The 20,298-nt window shown below is 39.3% G+C and overlaps 1 protein-coding gene across 1 annotated transcript; it reads left to right on the top strand.

Moving 5' to 3' along the window:
* The first annotated feature begins 4,339 nt into the window (after window positions 1–4,339).
* On the top strand, window positions 4,340–18,179 carry LOC131233169 (mitochondrial import inner membrane translocase subunit Tim13-like). The gene is made up of 2 exons (XM_058229783.1): window positions 4,340–4,551; window positions 17,700–18,179. The coding sequence occupies exons 1-2, from the start codon at window positions 4,426–4,428 to the stop codon at window positions 17,847–17,849; spliced, it is 276 nt and encodes a 91-aa protein (XP_058085766.1). The 5' UTR covers window positions 4,340–4,425; the 3' UTR covers window positions 17,850–18,179.
* Window positions 18,180–20,298: the final 2,119 nt, after the last annotated feature.

Below are 20,298 nucleotides of genomic sequence, written 5' to 3'. Positions count from 1 at the left end.
TGCAGAAATTTGATTAGCTCCCTCCAAACTTGCTTACCTATACAAGGAACGGACGAGAAAAATCCTGACTAGAACAAGTGACCCTCCGATGCCTAAGTAAAGATATGGATCTAGGTCTAATCAAGTAATGAGGGTTTAGATATAAAGATTGTGCATATCTTTTACCACTAGAGGTACCTCTATTTATAACTTAGGAGAGTCAGTGAAATAGAGAAGATTCTCCTATTTAGTAGGTGCATATTGTAGAGGAATTCAGATCCCAAGTGTGAGGTGAATCTTCTGAGATCTTCGACGAAGATCTTGGGATCCTGAGCGTGTCGCGGATATCCTTCAAAGGCCTCGGACGGATCCCTATCTTAATGGATTTCCCAGGTCTTTGGCTAAGATCTCAAGTAGATGTGGTCAGACCTTGATGAGAGGCAAGCTGAGCCGACCTGAAGTGTCCTAACTTGGGACATGCCGACTTGGGTCATGCCAACCTGGATGACGCCAACTCGGGTAATGCCAATCAGTGTAATGCTGACATGCCTCCTTAGTCGAGCCAAGGGACGGGGTGCTCTTGACAAACTTTGGAGATCTTAGAATCGATAAGGTGTACTCTTTCAGGTGTTTGGGCAGGTTGGTAGGTATTTCGATCTAGTGATAGGATGTCGAGCTCGATTTTACTTTTTGTTAGGGTTTTGAGCAGGGGATTGAACTTGTCATCGTGTCCAAACCGAAGAAGTGTGCAAAGTCCCGACCTGACCGTTCATTATTGGTCGGCCAATTTTCCCTACAACAGATGGCAAAAGCATTACAATGGGCCCAAGAAAGTTTTTAATGGTGGGTGTTCAATCACCATGGCTTTTATGGTATGGTCCACCTGATTTGGATCTACCTCATTATTAGGCTCATGAAAGGATAAAATGAATGGACGGCATGGATATGTAGCACATACATAAAGGTGGCCCCACAATGACAACCTCACCGGTTGGTGTTTCTTGGACCACATAAAATCACTCTTCCATGCATAGCAAAGATCACTCAATGAATTATTTGGAATGTGCTTACATATCTAAATTCTTACCACGAAAGTTAGTGAGGTGAGAAACTATTAATTTTGGTGAAGCTTATATGATGAGATTTAATTGGACCACATGCCAGCAGTTAAAAACCAAAGATGAAGAGTCTAGTAAGTATTCCATGTGTGAAAGTTGATAAGGGAAATGGATTGGCTACTGTCCCTACCACTAGCCAATGGCCAGTGGTCGGTGCTCTATGGTCCCCACCATGATGTATGTGTTTCATCCATGCTGTCCATCTATTTTTCTAGATCATTTTATGGTATTACACCAAAAATGAGATGTATAAAAATCTCAAGTGGAACACCGTCCATCCATTTTTCTCACTCATTTTATGATATTACACCAAAAATGAAGTATATAAAAATCTCTAGTGGAACACATTAAAGGAAACAATGTTTAATGAAGGTCTGACCATTAAAAACATTTTGGGGGTGTAAAAGTTTTGAATCATGCTGATATTTGTTTTATCCCTTCATCTGGGTCTTAATGACCTAATCAACATATTAAATGTCAAATAAACAGTATTGTGGGCCCTAGGAGGATTTTAACGGTGGATATCCAATCACTATTGTGTTCCTATGGTGTGGTCCACCTTAGATTTATACCCTTTCATTTTTTTTATATAAATCTTTAAAAGGATCTCTAAAAATGAATGAAATGCCTACATCATGGTGGGGCCTATGGAGAACCGACCACTAGCCACGGGGCTGGTGGCAGGGGAGTAGCCAATCTGGTTACGTTGATGAGCCCTTCTAATAGGGACGTGGATTTCCTGCGAAAGCCTTCCGCATGAAGTTCCTGCGTTGGGAATTAGGTGGGGCCAACTGTGATGTTTGTAAAAAATCCTCCCTATCCATCTGTTTTGTGAGTTCATTTTAGGATATGTTGCCAAAAATAAACCGTATTCAAAGCTCAAGTGAGCCAAAAATGCGATAATTAAACATCCACAGTTGAAATATTTGTGGGGCCATGGAAGTTTTGATTCATGCTAATATTTTTATTTTCAGCTCATCCCAATAGGAATGACGTTATTAACGGTATGGATGACATTTAAACATTATTGTTGGACCAAAGAAGGTTTCAAGAATTTCCCTAACCACATTTTCCTTTAGTACGGCTCACTTGAGCTTTGGATACGGTTCAATTTTGGCAATATATACTAAACTTAACTCAAAAAACGGATGGACGGGGAGGATTTCTCACAAACATCACAGTGGACCCACCTAAGTTACCAGCGGAGGAACTTCCTGCGAAAGGCTTTAGCAGGAAATCCACGTCCCTGTCAGGAGGGCTCAACAACGTATTTGAAATCATAACATAAAGTGATCTGGAAAGATGGATAGACGGTGTGGATAAAACCCATACATCAAAGTGGCCCCACAGACGGACGCAATCCGCTTCCTCACTGAACTCGTTGTTTTCCGTCCAATTTCAAGTATAAACACCCATACAAGATCCATTTTTCAGTCTAATAAGCCAGAAACCATACTGTGGGCCCACTTTTCCATGATTGAAAATAAACCCTCAGGTGGGCCCGATCACGTATGGACCATTAGCAAGAAATCTTCCTCACCAGAACCCGTTTGCCTATGTGATCGGTGGATTGCATCGTCCCATTTTTGACCGCCAATCACAAATAACCATCACCTGATGGAGTAGATTTTAGAGGAATCATCCATCCATGGTGGGCCCAACCAGATGAACAGTCTGGATTATTTCTAAGAGACCGGCATTCCTGCAAGATTTGTGGATTGTGGCCATTTTGTTCAGCTGAACATCAAATACCTCGTAGAGAAGAAATTATACTTTCCTGATGGCAGTTCTCACATTAAACTACTGCGCTGCATTCAGTACATGTGGGCTCATGGACCAGTGATCAGACTGCCAATCTGATGATCCTGCTGCGGAAGGTCATTCCAAAAAACCGTACAGACTGAAGATCCTAACCCTTCAACGCGTGTCCTACAAATGGACCGTTAATAATAGAATAGAATCCTGATCTGCATTCAACAGATTGGGACCAATTTTTTTGGGGCCCAACCAAGGATAGACCATTACTTATTGAAATCCTAACCTTTAAAACTTCTTCCCTGAAAATAGACGGTTAAGAAGTGAAATACAATGAAAATCCATGTTTAAGTGGAAAAGATGCAAGATTGACGGCCAGGATATTCCAATATGAGATATTTTTTCCATGTTGGGGCCCAACGGACCAATGGTCTGGGTCCTTTGAACCACGGACATCACATGATCAAACTGATAATCCGGGTATGGTAGACTCGAATTTACAGTTTGTAAAATTAGGATCCTTGTTCCGGTGATCCATACCGTTGGTCCCTTCTGCATCACCGTTGATGGACAATCTAAGTAGAAAAGTCTCTCAAATTGGAAGATCCCTGCCACCAATATTGGTACTTCCTTTAATCCAGTGTTAGCTGTTTCTCTATTTCTCTTATCAACCGTCTATTTTCTGGCCACAAATTAGAAGGTTAGAATGGTCTGATTGATGATATCAAAGGTGCATCGTCCATCAACGATGACGTACATTAAACTAATGGTCTGGATCACTGAACCACAAATGTTAGCGAGGAACTATATGATCAATACGCGGCCCCCACATCTTCGCACAAAATACTCGCTGTTTTCAATTCTACCTAGTGGGGCCATGCTTCGGCAATCCAGACAATTGGAAAGCTTTATCCCAGGGTGGATGGACCGCGCCTCAAAAATCTCCTAAACAAAATAATCTCAACCTTCGAAAGTATGGCCCAGATTTAGACGGTTAATGACATAAATGAAAGAAAGGGTTGACATTCAATTGAAAAGGATTGTAATAAGGGCCTATGAAATCCTTCATGTTAGGTTATTTTTTGTGATATTTACATCTAATGGTGAGACTCAACAAACCAACGGTCCAGATTACCTATATATGGGCCACAATAGTCAAAATAAAAACCCACGTGTACAGGCCAAGGATGCGGGCCAGGCATAGTATAATACTATACTATTGAAATAATTGTGACTTTAGACGCTGCCTTTTACCCAGTGTGATTTGGCGACTCCCAAAACCTTATGTTACGAAGTTAGACTTTAGGACGAAATTGCCCGTGGTCTTTTGCAAAAGTGAGCAGAAAATCAGGGGTATTTTCGTATTTCTGAAATAGTCCGTACGAATGAGGTCTACTTTCGTGCTTAAAGTTTTTTTTGTGTCCAATGAAAAAAGGTGGGTTGTACATTGGGTCTATACGACGCAAAAGCCCTCATTCCTCGTTAGGGTATAGTGAGGGTTTTGGCAAAAGCAGCTGCCGCTGAAGGAAGAAGAAGAAAGGAGAACAGAAGTTTTGAACTGTCAGTCGAGAAGATGGATCCCTTCTCTTCGTCGCATACGAGCGGTGGGGGAGGGTCTTCTTCCCCTCCTTCCACTGAAGCTCTCATGGACCAAGTCAAACATCAGCTCGCCCAAGCTTACGCTGAGGAATTCCTTGAGGTACATCTTCCTTTCTCTCCCTTTCTCTCTATCAATACATTGCTCAATGCGTACAGGTGGGCCCCACGTTTGGATGGTCCAGATTGATGAGAATCGACGTGGATGGACCATGCCCTCTCCGTGCCTAATGTTTGTACCCTTTCCCATTGAATGTGGATCGTTGCCTTTTCTTTTCTATCCGAACTGCCTATTTGCAGACTTCTCATTGAACGGTTAGGATTGTCCAATAGGGGATTATTTTTGAGCCTCAGTCTATCCACATTGGGGGCATCACGTCAATGGTCTGGATCATCGAAATTTGATATGCACTTGTAATAATTCAAAAAGGAAGAAGAGGAAATCAGTCAATGCAAAAAATGTAAAATATAGAAAATTCACTGATAAGGGAGTGGGCTAGTGCTGTAATTTTGTGTCATACATCTTCCAACTGGTTGGACCATAACTTGCATTCCACCCAACAGGTAACTTCTAACCTGTGATGTGGCATCTAATCCGTCCAATAGGTCGGTGCCATCTTGAGGATCACCTTTTGCGAAAATCAGCCACATCCATGCATTAAGTGGACCACGCTTGCATTTTTTATTGATCAACAGTTGGACATTGTTTTCTATGGTGTGGCACAGCTGATGAGTTGATGCAGCTGATTTTTGCAGAAGGTGATCTCATGGTCAGGCATCCCCTGGGTGGATGGTTGAGTTATGGTCCCACTGTATGTGTGTGCGCGTGCATGTGTTGTTGTTGTTGTTGTTGTTGTTGAGTGCTTTTTGGCTGTCTCGGGATAGAGAATAAATCTCCACAGAAGCTTGGTGGGTGTGTGTGTGCGTGCGCGCACGCATGTGTGTGTTGTTGAGTGCTCTGTGGTTGTCTCGGGATAGAGAATAAGTCTCCACAGAAGCTTGGTGGGTGTGTGTGTGCGTGTGCTCTGTGGTTGTCTCGGGATAGAGAATAAATCTCCATGGAAGCTTGGTATTGAGTGTGGATTGATGTGGATAAATGAATATTTCTATTGGGGTGTAAGAAAGCGGCCTTGTTTATCATCTATAGGGGGGTTACCACCCAACCTAGGATATACTCCAAGAAAGTGCATTGTGACATGGTGTGGGGGCGGACCTAATAGTATTTTTTCACGAATTACACTCATTAGGGCATCCCCTTTATGTATTCCTCCCTCCTATATCCAGTTTGAGTTGATAGTGGCCAGCTTCTTGTGTATGTTCAGGGATCTTCCAGTCAAGTATTTTCTCATCTAGTGAGGTTTTTCCATACCACGAGTCTGTTAGTAGTTGCGTGGGTAGACTCCGTTTTTAAGCAGCCTGTGTTTTTTGTGTTTCACCATATGGATGGCATGTCCTTCGGTTTCCTCCCATGTCAGTGTTCCCAATTTGGGGTTTGGAATAGGGATGTGTTGAAGTCTTACTGGGAGTAATATGGGTTAGGGGAAGGGGTGGGAAACTGAAATCTGCAGGTAGGGTGGGAGGTTTCGGTCCTCGAAGGGGTAATTTCTACTACGTAGTTTGTGTTGAAGCAATGTTTAAGATTTAGCTCCTGGCATGACGTTTTGCGCTGCCATTTACATTTCACTATGTCCTGTCCAAGGAGCTGTGTTGCATGGACACAAATGCATGTGTTGAATCCATTGGTAAGGAGTGTCAGATTCGTCAAATCACAAAACATCTCTGCTATATATGATGCCAATAGGTCTTGGACATTTTTGTCCATGCAATTATTTTTTTTGCATGGAGAAACTTGACTATTTTAAGCACATGGTAAGGCATTTGAAGTATTTTAGAAACTTGCAAATGTGGTTGGTGTCCGTCAAATGGCTTCGATTTCACTTGCAAAAGCCCACACACAACTTATATTTTACCCACTAAGAGCACCCTATCGCCAATTTTCTCTCCCAAATGCCTCTCTTCCTCTCTCCACGTGCCTTGCATGTGCCACACTGGTGCAACCTGGTTATCGAGTCAATGTGATCTCAACCCCCAAATCGCAAAGAAACAAACAAGAGTACACCCACAAGAATGGAGTAGAGAAGGAGAAATAACTTTATTGATGTCAAACTTCTCTTACAATATTTAAGAAAAATTCACACTTAGAAAAATATTGTAATGACTACTTCATACATTGTCCCTCCTTTTTATAGACTCTAAGTGAATCTCTAATGAGAATCTCCCCAACTAAGAGATTGATTTTAACTCAATTAATAATTTATTTCAAATCAATCTAATCTATCTAAGATGGTAAAAGCATAATAATAGTAAAAGAAAATATATAAAATAATCCTAATTAAATCTCTAAATCACTCCTCATATCTTCAATCACATATGTAAATCAGCCCCTATATCTTTCAAAGATAGTAAATTGCAATCCTTGATTTAGGCCCTCCAAATCTATAAAATATACATCTAAAAATCAGCACATGTTAGACCCTAAAGTGGGTTGTGGACCTACATTATTGTTGGGCCCTATAGTGGGCCTAAGTGGTCTGTGAGCCTACATCAATTCTCTCCATCTTTGAGAGAACTTGTCCTCGAATTGGAATCCAATCATGGTATTCAAAATTGGTTACGTTAACGGCTGTTACGTAACAGTAACGGTCATAACCGTTATGCGTTATGGGGTCGAAACGGCCGTAACGGCCCAGTAACAATAAGATTCTTTTTTCCCATCTTTCTAGCTCTGATCAGCCTTCTGCCCACTTTTGGTATTATTTGCCCCCCCCCCCCCCCTCCCCCAAAGATAGTGGCTTTTGGTTGGCTGGCTAGCTGCCAATAAGAAGATCCCGACGGTTGATAATCTTAGAAAAAGAGGGATGATGATTCCCAACATTTGTGTCTATTGCATGTCAAACGCAAAATCGCCCGACCATCTGCTTATCCACTGTTCCTTCATCTCGACCATTTGGGCTGATCTCTTCTCTCATTTTCAAGTCGATTGGTGCCTTCCCGGCTCAACGGACCTTCTCCTCAAGGCCTGGCACGATATCAGGATAGGGAAAAAGAAGACGCGGATATGGAGAATGGTCATCCTCGCTACTTGGTGGTCCGTCTGGATAGAAAGAATTGATAGATGCTTCAGAAATTCCTCTACCTCAGCCGATGTCGTAGGGTCAAAAGCCAAAAGATTGGTGATCGAATGGGCCGCTCAGGCCGATTCCCTAAAGGATGCTGATTTTCTTTTTCTAGGTTGCTGATTTTCTTTTTTGGAGTTTGTTAGTTTCTGCTTTCTCAGCGGATCTTTCCTCTTGTTTTTCCTTTTTTCTCTTTTTTGTATTTCTCAGTTTCTTCTTAATACAATCGTTATCTTTCAAAAAATAAAAATAAAAAAAACAATGATTTTCAAAAAATAAAAAACGGCCGATACGGGGCTGTAACGGCCGTCATGGCCCGTATCATAACGGTAATGATGGTGGCCGTTACGGCCACCGTTACCGTTTTGGAACACCTTGAATCTAATATCAACCTTTGGACTTGTACTACCTCTACAACAAATCTTCTTCTTTGATGGAAGCTGGTGGTGCAACCCTACGCATTGACTCAACACAACCTTTGTTGGACTCCGCTATAGACGATTTTTATTTTGCTTGTGCTTTTGTGGGTGTCAACTTGTTTGTTGTAACTCTCAAATTCTTCGTATATCCTGAAATATTTGCTCCGTTTTTCATGCCATAAGTAATCTTTTACAAAGGTGCTTCAATTTGAGTGTTGAAACCCATTCGTATGTTTATCAAGGTATTTTGTAATGGTAATGGTGGTCGTAATGGCTGTCATCGTTATCTTTACGATAAGGGATGTAATGCCATTACGGGGCCGTAACGGCTTTTATGGTCTCTTTTTTTTTTAAAAAAATAAAAAATAAAAAATAAAAAACAAAGACCGAAAAACCTACATTAGCCGTGTAATGGATCATTACGAGGCCATTACGGCCTTTATGGGGGTTGTAACGGCCTTTACATGTCATTTTTTCTGTAACGGTCATTACGGCCTTTACGACCTTGTAATATGTAACAATTGCCACCGATACCTTTACATAATGGCCTTTACGGCCTTTATGGCCTCGTAATGGCCTTTACGGCCTCGTAATGGCCTTTACGGCACACCATGATATCTATCAACATGATTGCCACCATTAGTGGATCCAGTTTCTTCTTCTTCTTTTTTTCTTTTTTGAAAGACAGTATTATTGGATCCATCAATTGATCCATTGGTGAATTCAAGTGTAGGTCCAAAGTCCAAAGTTAATGCATCGATCACTTCAAATGTCAACTTTTCCATTTACTCTATGGATCCCTTTGTCGTTTTCAGAATTTCTACCTTAATTTCGGATTTTATGTCACGTTTCAACAATCGAAGAATTCAATCATTGGTGTCTTCATAAGCTGAGGTCACCCGTTGTTGGTTAGGACTTTGGTGGGGACCCTTTCCTACATGTCCACATGCTCCAACTCTGGTCTTTGGATTCCCTCCATGCCAGAGCTCATCCACTTGAATGGTGAGATTGCCTCTTATATGTGTGATTTGATCAACTCACATTGTGAGTTTGCGGATCAATTGGGTTATTTGCACAAACTCTTCATGTGTTACCCCCTTCGAAGTCATTAGGAGATAATGTAGAGTTAGCAATTCCTCAACGATCACCCGCTCTGATTCCAAAATGGTGCAACATGATTATCGAGTCAATGAGATCTTGACCCCGAATTGCAAAGAAATGAACAAGAGTACAACCACAACAATGAGATTTCCCCAACAATCAACCGCTTTGATGTTAAAATGGTGCGACCCGATTATTGAGTCAATGAGATCTCAGCCCCTAGATCACATTAACAAATAAGAGTACACCCACAAGATTGATGGAATAGAGAGGGAGAAATAACTTTATTGATATTAAACTTCTCTTACAATCAATGTTGTCCAAATCCTATGATTTTTTATTTGAGTCGAATCTTTAAGCAAAGCGATTTGAATTCCACATTGAATGCCTTTTTAGATGAATCGTAGGATTCTATGTTTTGAAATCCTATGATTTACGATTCAAATTGTACTTGTACTCTTCCATTTTAAGCTTTATATGGCTTTTTTATGTTTTTAAATTAGTGGGGGCTTTAAGAATCATTTAGAAGAGGTAAATTATTTTATTGTTCTCTTTACAAGAGATGACATGATGGATATTCTCTTCAATGCTAAATTGTTTTCTATTTTCTTATGATTTATGACTTCTTAATTGGTTGAAACACCAAATTGATCTATGACTTAATGGAGATGTTTCTTTTATAGATGGTTGTGATCATGTTGACCTGTATACATTATGATAATGATGGTTAAAAATCAAAATATCTTTTTTCATCTACATGCCGCTTTTCCAATGTGATTCTATGCTCAAGAAAGGTTTAAAAAAACATAAATTGTTAAAGAATTCTTGTACTTTTTTATGGTAAATGTCTGGAATCACAAAAAATAAAGGAAAGACAAGAATCATCTAACACGTCATGGCATGGTGGTATAATGGTGCATATGGATGGGAAATGGATGACTGATGAGTTTTTTTTTTTTCCCTGATTTATTTATATTTTGCAGATTTTCTTCAAGTTTTTAAGAAAATCTTTGAAAAAAAAAGTCTTACGATTCATGATGCGATTTGCGATTCAATATGATTCAACCCCTTTGCAATATGATAATGATTTTGACAAGCACTTACAATATTTAAGAAAAACTCACAATTAGAAAAATATTAAAATGACTACTTTAGTGCTTCCCCCCAAGCTATAAGTGAATCTCTAATGAGAATCCCCTAACTAAGAGATTGATTTCAAATCAATCTAATCCCTAAGATGGTAAAAGCCTAATAATAGTAAAAGAAAATATAGAAAATAATCCCAAATCAGCGCCCCATATCTTTCAAAAATAATAATTTGCAATCATTGATTTTAGCCCCCAAATCTATAAAATAAATCATCACATGTTGGGCCCTAAATTGATTGTGCGCCTATGTTATTGTTGTTCCTACAATGGGCCTTCATCACACACCCCTAGTGGTGTTAATGAATTTAACAATCTGCATGCTACTAGGGAAAAAAAATTGTACAAGGAAATGGGGGGTACAATTAGGGGTGTCAATCTAGGCCCAAACCTGCCCCAAGCCTGTGAGGGGCCAAAATGGTTCAGCCCTTACCCGACCCAGATTTTTTATATAGGACATGGCCTAAGCCCGAGCCCAAAATGAACACATTCACACCGTAAAATCTATTAAAAATTGTAAAAGCTCATCCAAAACGGCATAAAAAAAAGAAAAAAGAAAAAAAAGAAGAAGCTTTGTGAATCATTTGTTGATTCTACGGAAGCAAAATCATGAACGTAAGGAATAACTAGAGAGAAATAAGATTGTTCTTACGGTAAGGAATAACTAGAGAGAAATAAGATTGTTCTTACGGTTCCGATGGAGAGAGAGAGAGAGAGAGAGAGAGAGAGAGAGAGGCATTACGACTGATGGAAGAGGCATTAAGATGGATGGATTTACTTTTTGGAAAAGAGAGAAAGAGGTACATTATTTGAAGAGGGAGAATTTTTTGGGAAAGAGAGTTATATTTAAATTTAGAATTTTTAGAAGTAACCGGCCGAGCGATGCTTACAGGCTTTTGGATATCTAAGTCCAAGCCTGACCCACTTGAGAAACGGGCTCGAGTTTTAAGCTCAAACTTGGCCCTCGGGCCTGATACTCCAACTTAGGCTTGACTCGAGGAAGCCCATTGGGCCACCTCGGCCCATTAACAGCCCTAGGTACAATTGTAATCTTACTAAAAATTATTGTGATTCTTTTAAAACATTCACCACTAAGGAGGGATGCATTTGTAATGCAAGCAAGAAGTGAAAGGATACTTTTTGAATTTCACCACCATATACATGTATAGAGGAATCCTTGGGAAACCCATCAGGTTCACATCTCGATATTGATTCTTTTGGAGATCCTATAACGCAATAAGGAGGTAAAGACATTGTAATGCCTAGAGGTGTAAGAGATTAAGGCTAGAGTTAGTGGAATGATCCTTTCTAGCCATGTGGCACTCCTGCTCTCGTTCCCTCTTCCTAGCTTTCCCTGCTCCTGCATCCTCGTTTTCTATACTTGCTAACATTTTGAAATAGACAGTTCAAAAAGGTATTATGGCCCCTGTTGATAGTTGCGAAGCTTCGGGAGGTGTTGTACTTGCAGAAAGATGGGGTAGAGACAATTGTGGCCTAATTGATGGATTTTATGAGTTTCAATGAAGGTTTGGTGGGTAATCCAAGGCTTGGAGGGTTTAAATGACTCTTTAAAAGAGTGAGGGGAGTGTCGGCATACATGGCTACTCTGGGTTATTAATACTTGTTAAAGGTTTTCAGACTCATTATCACATATTGGTGTCGGATTAATACTACTCGACATGTCTGTCCAACTTACTCAGGTCATGTTCAGTCTTTTTCTTATGCAAAAAAAAAAAAAAAAAAAGGGTTAGGAAATTGGGAGAAGATACGAAAACTTGGTATCCACCCACATCCGCAGTGGTCAATTGAAGGTGGAAGGAGGAAATCAATTGAACCCAGAAACCCATATTTCCCAATCCTTAGGCCCCTTGAAGGTGGTGATTTTCAAATGGTTGGCAGCAAAGGGAAGAATGCTACTATTGACCGGCTTTGGAAAATGAATATGATCATCACAAACATGTGCATAATGTGTAGGAGGAATGAGGAGAATATTAATCATTTATTTCTTCGTTGTGAAATGGTGAATGAAATTTGGGAGTTTTCAATTTGTTTGGAATAGTGTTGCTAGGTCAAGCCCAACTCACTTAGATCCATGGTGTACCCTTGCGGTAACGGTGGGCGTAACGGTGTCCACCGTTACCGATAAGGTTATGGGCCGTATCGGCCATTACGGTCCTGTAACGGCCGATACGCCCCCTGTAACAGTCAATTTTTTATTTTTTATTTTTTTATTCTAAAAAAAATTTTCAAAAAAATATCCATTAAATCCAGAAAATTCTAAATATTTCAAATTTGCATTCATTTATAATTTTGAATGTGTTTATGGTGGTGTAACGATATACTCTTTGGTGAGAAAGTTGTATCGGGTAGTTTGATGAATTTATGAACCTGACAGCCTGGAATTGACTACAAAATTCATAGATTTAATTTTCTAACTATCTAATACTAATGATAGATATATTAAAATGAATTTAATATCAAAATATCTCACATGTGTAGGTGTTTGCTAATTTTTAAAAATTAACAAAAAATAGTCTGAAATTTTTTTTAAAAAAAAAAAAGAAAAAGAAAAAGAAAAAGAAAAAAGAAAATCAGTTGCATAATCTGTAAAATGTACATTTATATGTTCTAATTTGAATAATGCATCATATTCAACCATAACAACAGAGATTTTTTTTTTTTTTTTTTTTTAAAAAATTTATTTAAAGTATAAATACCTATTTTTGAAGATTTTTCGAAAAATGCCTCTCTTAGCACTCAGCAGGGTACTCTCTCTGAAGAAGGGTAATATATTTTGGAGGAAAAGCATATACAATAGAGTAGCTATGGAGATTTTTATTTTTATTTTTTGAAAAGCCACGATTTATATATAAAAAAGAAAAAGGGATACAAAAAAGAGAGCGAGAAGAGATTGCCGAGAAAGCAATCTCAACTGGACTCCAAGGAACAGAAAATCCCAATCGTTTAGGCCCACAACATACACCGCCCATTCAATCAGAAGTCTCTTGGCCTTACTAGCAATGGCCAAATCAGAAAAAGAGGTATCCCTGAAGTATCTACCGTTTCTTTCTTCCCACACAGCCCACCAAATGGCGACTAAAGCCATTCTCCACAAGCGCATCATATGATGAGTGAGGAGGAAAGGGTTCCAGGAGGATAGATCGATGTCATTAAAGAGTGAAAGACATGGATTGACATCCAATATAAAAAAAATGGAGAATCAGTTTGGCTTGATGCCCAGGTCAACTGTTTAAGCCATTTTTCTACTCAGACAATTTATGTGAAGTATAGAGGGAAGTTGAAGGATCTAATCTGTAAATGGTTTCATATTCTGGAGAATGCATATACGTTAGATTAACAATGGTTATATGTGATAAGTTGGGAGGAAATGATCTGAGGAGGATAGATTGATGTCATTAAAGACATGGATGAGGGTATTATTGCAAGAGTTAGAATGGCTTGTTGTCATGTGATGAGACTAATGAGTTCTCAATAGCAGTGGGTCTACATCAGGGGCTGACATTAAGCCCTTACCTTTTGTACTTGTTATGAAAGGATGAGGTCCCATTGTGTAGATTGTTTTGCAGTTGACATACTGTTGGTCGACAAGAGTAGAGAGGGGGCAAATGTTAAATTGAAGGTTTATACAAAGCCTCTAAAGTCCGGAGGCTTCAAAATTGGCATAACCATGACACCTTATTTGAAAGCCACTTTAGTAGGAATAGTTATAAAGGTGAGACTTTCATTTAAATCGAGGATCAGTGGATTCCTGAAAAAGATTTGTTTCATTTCCTCAACTTATTGAAAAGGATGATATGAGTATGTTTCCAGTGAAATTGGATGTAAGTGGATGACGTGGAGATGTGTTTTTGGATCTTTTGTGATTGTTGCATGCCTATGAAACTTAACAGGAGAATTTTGTAAGATGGTTATTCAACTGGTTATGCTATATGGAGCAGAGTGTTGGACAGTTGGAAAGCATAATGAGTGGGAGATTGAGTGTAGCATTTGTGAGGATGTTTCAAATGGATATATTGAAAGAAAGGAATGATAGAAGTAAGAATAAGGTCATTTAAAGCAGTCTAAAAGAAATCTTCATAAGAGATAAAATGATGGAGAGTAAATTGAGATGGCTGGGTCATGTGTGACAAAGATCAGGGATGACTTTTGTAGGCGGGGAACATTGATTAGTGTTGAAGTACCTAGAAAGAGTCAAGTACCCAACCCCACCAAATTTCTAATTGGATCCAAACTTGTGGACCCAATTCTGACAACTTCATGCCCAAAATCTGCACTAGGATGCGATTAAATCAAGGTTACTTGGAATGGGAATTACTTCTGCATGTGGTACGAGAATGGGTATGCAGTATGCTATCTCCTTTAGTACGTGGTACATTAGGGGTCGGAATAGGTACATGTGGGTTGCTCCACCATATGCTACCTAAGCATACACAAACACAGTTATATGTCTAAATTTAATATTGTAATTTACATATGAGCTGGTAGAGACAGTGCGGTGTGTGTGAGTGATCCAGGGTTCAATCCCTGGTAGTGTTACCTTTCAAAAAAAAAAAAACAGTAATTTACATATGAAATGATTAATGTTATTTTCTGCATGCCTAGCATTATGTTATATATACATGATATACATAAATCAGAGAATAAACTTCTACATTCTAAATATAGATTTAAATAACACCTTAATTAACAACAAGAATGTAAGCATAATTCCATATCAGTAAAAATTGTGATCTTGATCATAAATGATCCATATTCCAGATTGCGGGATTCAGAATGGAAAATGTAGACAGGTTGGTGATTTAGGCAACACTGGATTAAATTGGATGAAATGTTTTGGGTATTCGGAGATCCAAGTGCCCATTGACAGCCTTATCCAATCCAAGTCAAATAAATTCTTGAAACCATCATAGTAGGGACTTCCAACTGAACATGGGCTTTTCTCAAGGGTCAGATATGCATGATAGCAGAGTGTGATTGACGTGATGTTATCAATCTCGGATGATGCTTCCACTTTGTATGTTTTCCTTTGAGCTTTATTGAGGGAAGGAGAAGGGGAAAAATATTTCAATGATTACTTGATGTTATAGATTAGGGTTCAAATGGTGTTATTCATGCTCATTTGCCTTTAGCAGTTTTTATTTTATTTTTTGCACAGTTGGTGTGGGATATTACTGCAGTAATTCATAATGGAATCAATAAAGTTATTTAGAAGATGGTATCTATGGACTAGAAATTTTGGATGGCTTTGCAATTCACAGTGTCATGCAGAGGATCCTAGAGTCAGTATTCCTTTGGGGTCCACCCCAAGGATGGTGGACATGGAGTTTGTAATAGCCATTTTCAGTGACGTTATGTGAAAGGTTTCTTGGACGATGTTTTTGAACTCATTCATGACATGCCATGCCATGCCATGCCCAAATAATATGCAGTTAGACAGCCATACCTATATTTCTTCTTTGGAGGGTCCTGCATTTGATAGGATTCTGTCAATAGAGTTCTTATCTGTAGGATAAATATACTACTCCGACACTAGATTGTGATCCTTGATTCTAAGAACTCCCCAGATTCTGGAAGATCCGAGGTCTTTTGGGATATGTCTGGAATTTGGAACTGCCTCGGAAATGGAGACTGACAAGAATTATTTTCCACATTGACATTTGCTCATTTAAAAACACACAAGATAAGCAGATTTGCTAGTTCAGGGTGGAAAGCCTAAAAACCATAGACCGCCCAAAAGTCGAGAATGGAGTCACACTACTGGCATACTACAATAAAGATTTGTGTTTACTTCCACATGCAGACTTAAATTTTTATTTTATTTAAAAAAAAAAAAAAACTGTGCAAAATAGTTGACTGTAGAATAGGGGAAGGAATTCTGGTCGAACTTGTATGTAGTTCTCATATCTAGGGGTGGCAGTAGGTGGGGGTTGGCCTGTAGGTCAACTAGCCCACGCCTACTTTTAGGTGGGTTCCAGCCAAGCCAAATGTATATCAGAGCAGGCTTTGGGGAGAAATGTGACCCATTTAAGTAAATGTTTGGGCTTGGATTGAACCCTACCCAACTCGTCCCATGCGTATAGGTTATCAATGGGTTCGGCCAAATGACCTTACCCAACCCAAAAATCCGAGTGTAAATGAATTTTGTTTTGTATGTGTGCATTGATGGGGATAGGTTGTGTATAGCCTTAGCCTCATATTATATGCTTAAACCAAGATGTACCATTGTGCTAATGGTGGGTGTAACAGTGCCCACCATTACCGATATGGTTACGGGCCGTTACGGCCCCATAACAGCCGATATGCGCCCTGTAATGGTCCGAAATGTTTTTGTTCTAAAAAAATCCAAAAAAAAAATAAAAAATCATTAAATTCAAAAAATTCTAAATATTCCACATATGCATTCATTTATAATTTTGAACATGTTTATGGTGTAACGGTCCACTCTTTGGTGAGAAAGCCATATCAGGTGATGTGATGAATTTATGAACCTGATAGCTTGGAATTGATTGTAAAACGAATTTAATATCAAAATATCTCACATGTGTAGGTGTTTGCTAATTTTTTAAAATTGACCAAAAATCGTCCGAAATTTTAAAAAAATACAAAAATGTTAGAAAATCAGTTGCATAATCTGTAAAATATACATTCATATGTTCTAATCTGAATAATGCGTCATATTCAACCATAACAATAGAGATTATTATTATTATTATTATTATTATTTTAAAAGAAGGAATAATACCTATTTTTAAATATTTTTTGAAAAATGGCCCATAGAGCTTTAATTTAACAAAACCCTTTAAATAACTTGTTTTAATCCCCAAATTCAAGCTAAAAGTGGTCGGAATTTGCAGTAGAATAGTTTAGGAAAGAATTTGAAAGAGAAAACTGCCAAAAAATGAAAAAAATCGTAACTTAAAAAGACAGAAATAAAAATAAAAATAACTAGCCGTTTATGACTGTTATGGCCCCTGTAACGGCCAATCTGAGCTAAAAACTGCGGGGTCACCGTTTCGACCCCCGTCTAGTGTAACGGACTCGGCCATTACCATTAGGTATCGGCCGTTACCGCCTATACGTAACTGATTTGATGCACCTTAGCTTAAACCTGAGCTAGGTTGTGGTGGGTTGGTTTGTGTCAATATAGTCGGGTTGGTGAGAGGGTAATGTTTCATGGGTTGGGTTTGGGCTACTATTCTTTGTCCATTTAGTAAATGGATTACCTGAAACCAACCCATTGCCACCTCTACTTATATTCAAACTGTGACTTTTATTGGTTTTGCTGAAATTTCTTCATTACTGACTGCAATCACATCTGTGGATAAACTACTTCCATTAAAATGGTAAATTCCTTCATCATCTCTTTTGCTTTCTGTATTCGTTCCACAGACGGTAAGGAGCAAGTGCTTCACGAAGTGCATCACGAAGCCGGGCTCAAGCTTGAGTGGGAGTGAAAGCAGCTGCATCTCTAGATGTGTCGAACGCTATATTGAAGCTACTGGTATTATTAGCCGAGCACTTTTCAGTTCACCACGCTGAACCTCAACCCAATTGGACAATGCTACTTTTAAAGATCTTGAGAAACTGCAGGTCGGAGAGAGGGCATGATGGGTTGTCATCGTCGGCGTTCTGTAATTTCCATTTTTACAGTGCTACTCTTGACATACTCTGGCCAGAATTACATGGTGGGCCACATAGAATTTTGTTTATGATATCGAATGCATCAGCCATAATGATCCACCTTCTTGAATTAGGTGACATTTCATTGTCTTAAGATGAGTGGTAATTATTTCAGATTTTGACAACTGATATGCATTTATATGCTATTTTCACTTCTTCACAATGAATCAGAGCCGTTGTTTGGTGGTACACATGGTTTTACATTTGGTGATTCGGTGGTTGTTCATCCATAGTTTAGGGGGCTTACTCGATGGACGGTTGAGAATCTCCTAACGGATGAGCATGTGTGCTGAAAAAAGACCTTCGTTCCTGTGAATACAGCGGCATGAGAAGATTGACTTGTGAGAAACCGAGTAGAAAAGTTCAATGCAGCCTCCCTCGTTGTTTCATGTTGGAAACGTGAGGTGGGCCATTGCTTGGATGGTGTATAAGCTAGAAATTTCCAATGATTCACATTTCTATGACCATCTAATTATGAGTTTTGCTGGTTCAATATGGGCCATTACTCTTAACCGTTCAGGCGACTGATTATATGGCTGCCATGGGTATCAACATCCCTGATGTTGGCCACGTGTACTGTGAGAGGGCTGCATTAAAAATAAAAATAAAAATAAAAATAAATAAATAAATAAATAAGGAAAAAAATAAAGAAGAACAACCTTTAGAGGGATATTCCATCTCTGGCGATGATAATAATAAGAAAATGGGAGGTTATTTGATGCTCTGGCAGGGCGTGACGCCTGATATGCAGGCTCTCAGAAGTGGTACCTGCAGCTAGAGCTGGGCATCGAGTCAGTCGGACTGAGTTAGGGCTGACCTGACTCAATCTGGTTTTAAAATAGGCCTGACCTGAACTTGAATCGACTCGCTACCGAGTCCAGCATGCCTGACCCGATCTGAGTCTGGGTTTGGCCTGGACTAATCTGGACCGAGTCAGACCCAGTCACAAGTACCAAGTTGGGTCGAGTGGTTGAGTGCTGCGGGTATTCACGGGCTGATATCACCACTCAGCCTAGATTTTTGTGCCAGAATTACAGCCTATCTGAGTTCATATATGTGTGTGTGGGTGTGTGTGTGAGTCGAGTCAGTACCGAGTTGGATTTCAGGTAAAGTCAAGTTGAATTATTGGGTGACTCAAACTTGACTGGTTTCAGTTTGGATTGAACAAAGTTAACTCAATTCTGATGGACTCACCCACTCCATTTGGATCGAATTGGATCTAAACGAGTCGGAAGAGGAGACGAGTTCACCGAGTCGAGTCATCTGGTGCCCAGCTCACCTTCAGCTTACAGTTGCTCAAAAATAAGAAAGGAAAAATCAGCTGTTGGTTGGACATTAGTTTGCTGCGTCGTGATAGTCGGCTATTTATTCATCTAGCCCGTCCATGTAGTGTTCCAAACGGTTAGCTAGTAATCAAGTCAGCACTGGGCCACCCTAGTCCATTTACTACGCATGGGTGTCCACGTGATTTGAATAACGTACACACGTGAGAAACGATGTCACACGTACGATCTTTGATCTGGTATAGTCAAGCCTCTAGGAAATTATCTGATATGGTCAAGACCTAAAGGGAGGCGTATTCGGATAGATACGCCCCACAGCTTGTGGGAACCAATCAAAGTGTTTGCGTTTGGATGCAAAACTGAATCCTATCGCGAACCTCTTGTCAAATCAAGATGAGAGAGAGAGTTCCAAACTAACATAATTGCAATTTGGAGCTCAGAACCCAAACATGGATGAGAAGGAAATCACAATTTGACAACTTCCAGTTTATTAGTTTACTAAGTGGCCTGTTTGGATGACACTCTTTTTCAATATAGACTTGCTTTTGTCCGGCAAGCTGCTGTCACCTGTTTTCTTAAAAATTGAGGTTAGTGAGGTAGGGATGATGGACTGTCTCTAACAGGTTCATATGCGCCATGTCTTTGAAATTAAAGACCGAATCATTCCTCAAAATAGGAATCAAGAAAACCCATTCTGCTGAAACTTTAGGCTTATCTAAAACCCAAGTGGGCCACAATTTTAAGTTCAAATCTATCCATTAGTATGCTTCCAGTGCCCGTCGGAAGAAAAATGCCATAAAAATTCTAAGTGACATCCAAACACACCCTTCACCTCTCTAGATTATGCAAATTCAAGAATAAGCCTTCATCTCAATTTTGGTGGCCTTTCCTCTTTCTTGAAAATTTCCAAATACCATTGTTCAGCAAGAAATCACCACCGTCGAAATTAGGATAAAGGCTTAATCCCAATTTTGCAAGAACTGATCCTACGAATATCAATTCAATTTGCTTGTTTGTCCAAACAC

The sequence above is a fragment of the Magnolia sinica genome, chromosome 18 (assembly GCF_029962835.1).
Source record: "Magnolia sinica isolate HGM2019 chromosome 18, MsV1, whole genome shotgun sequence".
In the NCBI taxonomy this organism is placed as follows: Eukaryota; Viridiplantae; Streptophyta; class Magnoliopsida; order Magnoliales; family Magnoliaceae; genus Magnolia; species Magnolia sinica.
Note: the sequence above shows the minus strand (reverse complement) of the source record. Positions and strands in the feature narration are given on the sequence as shown.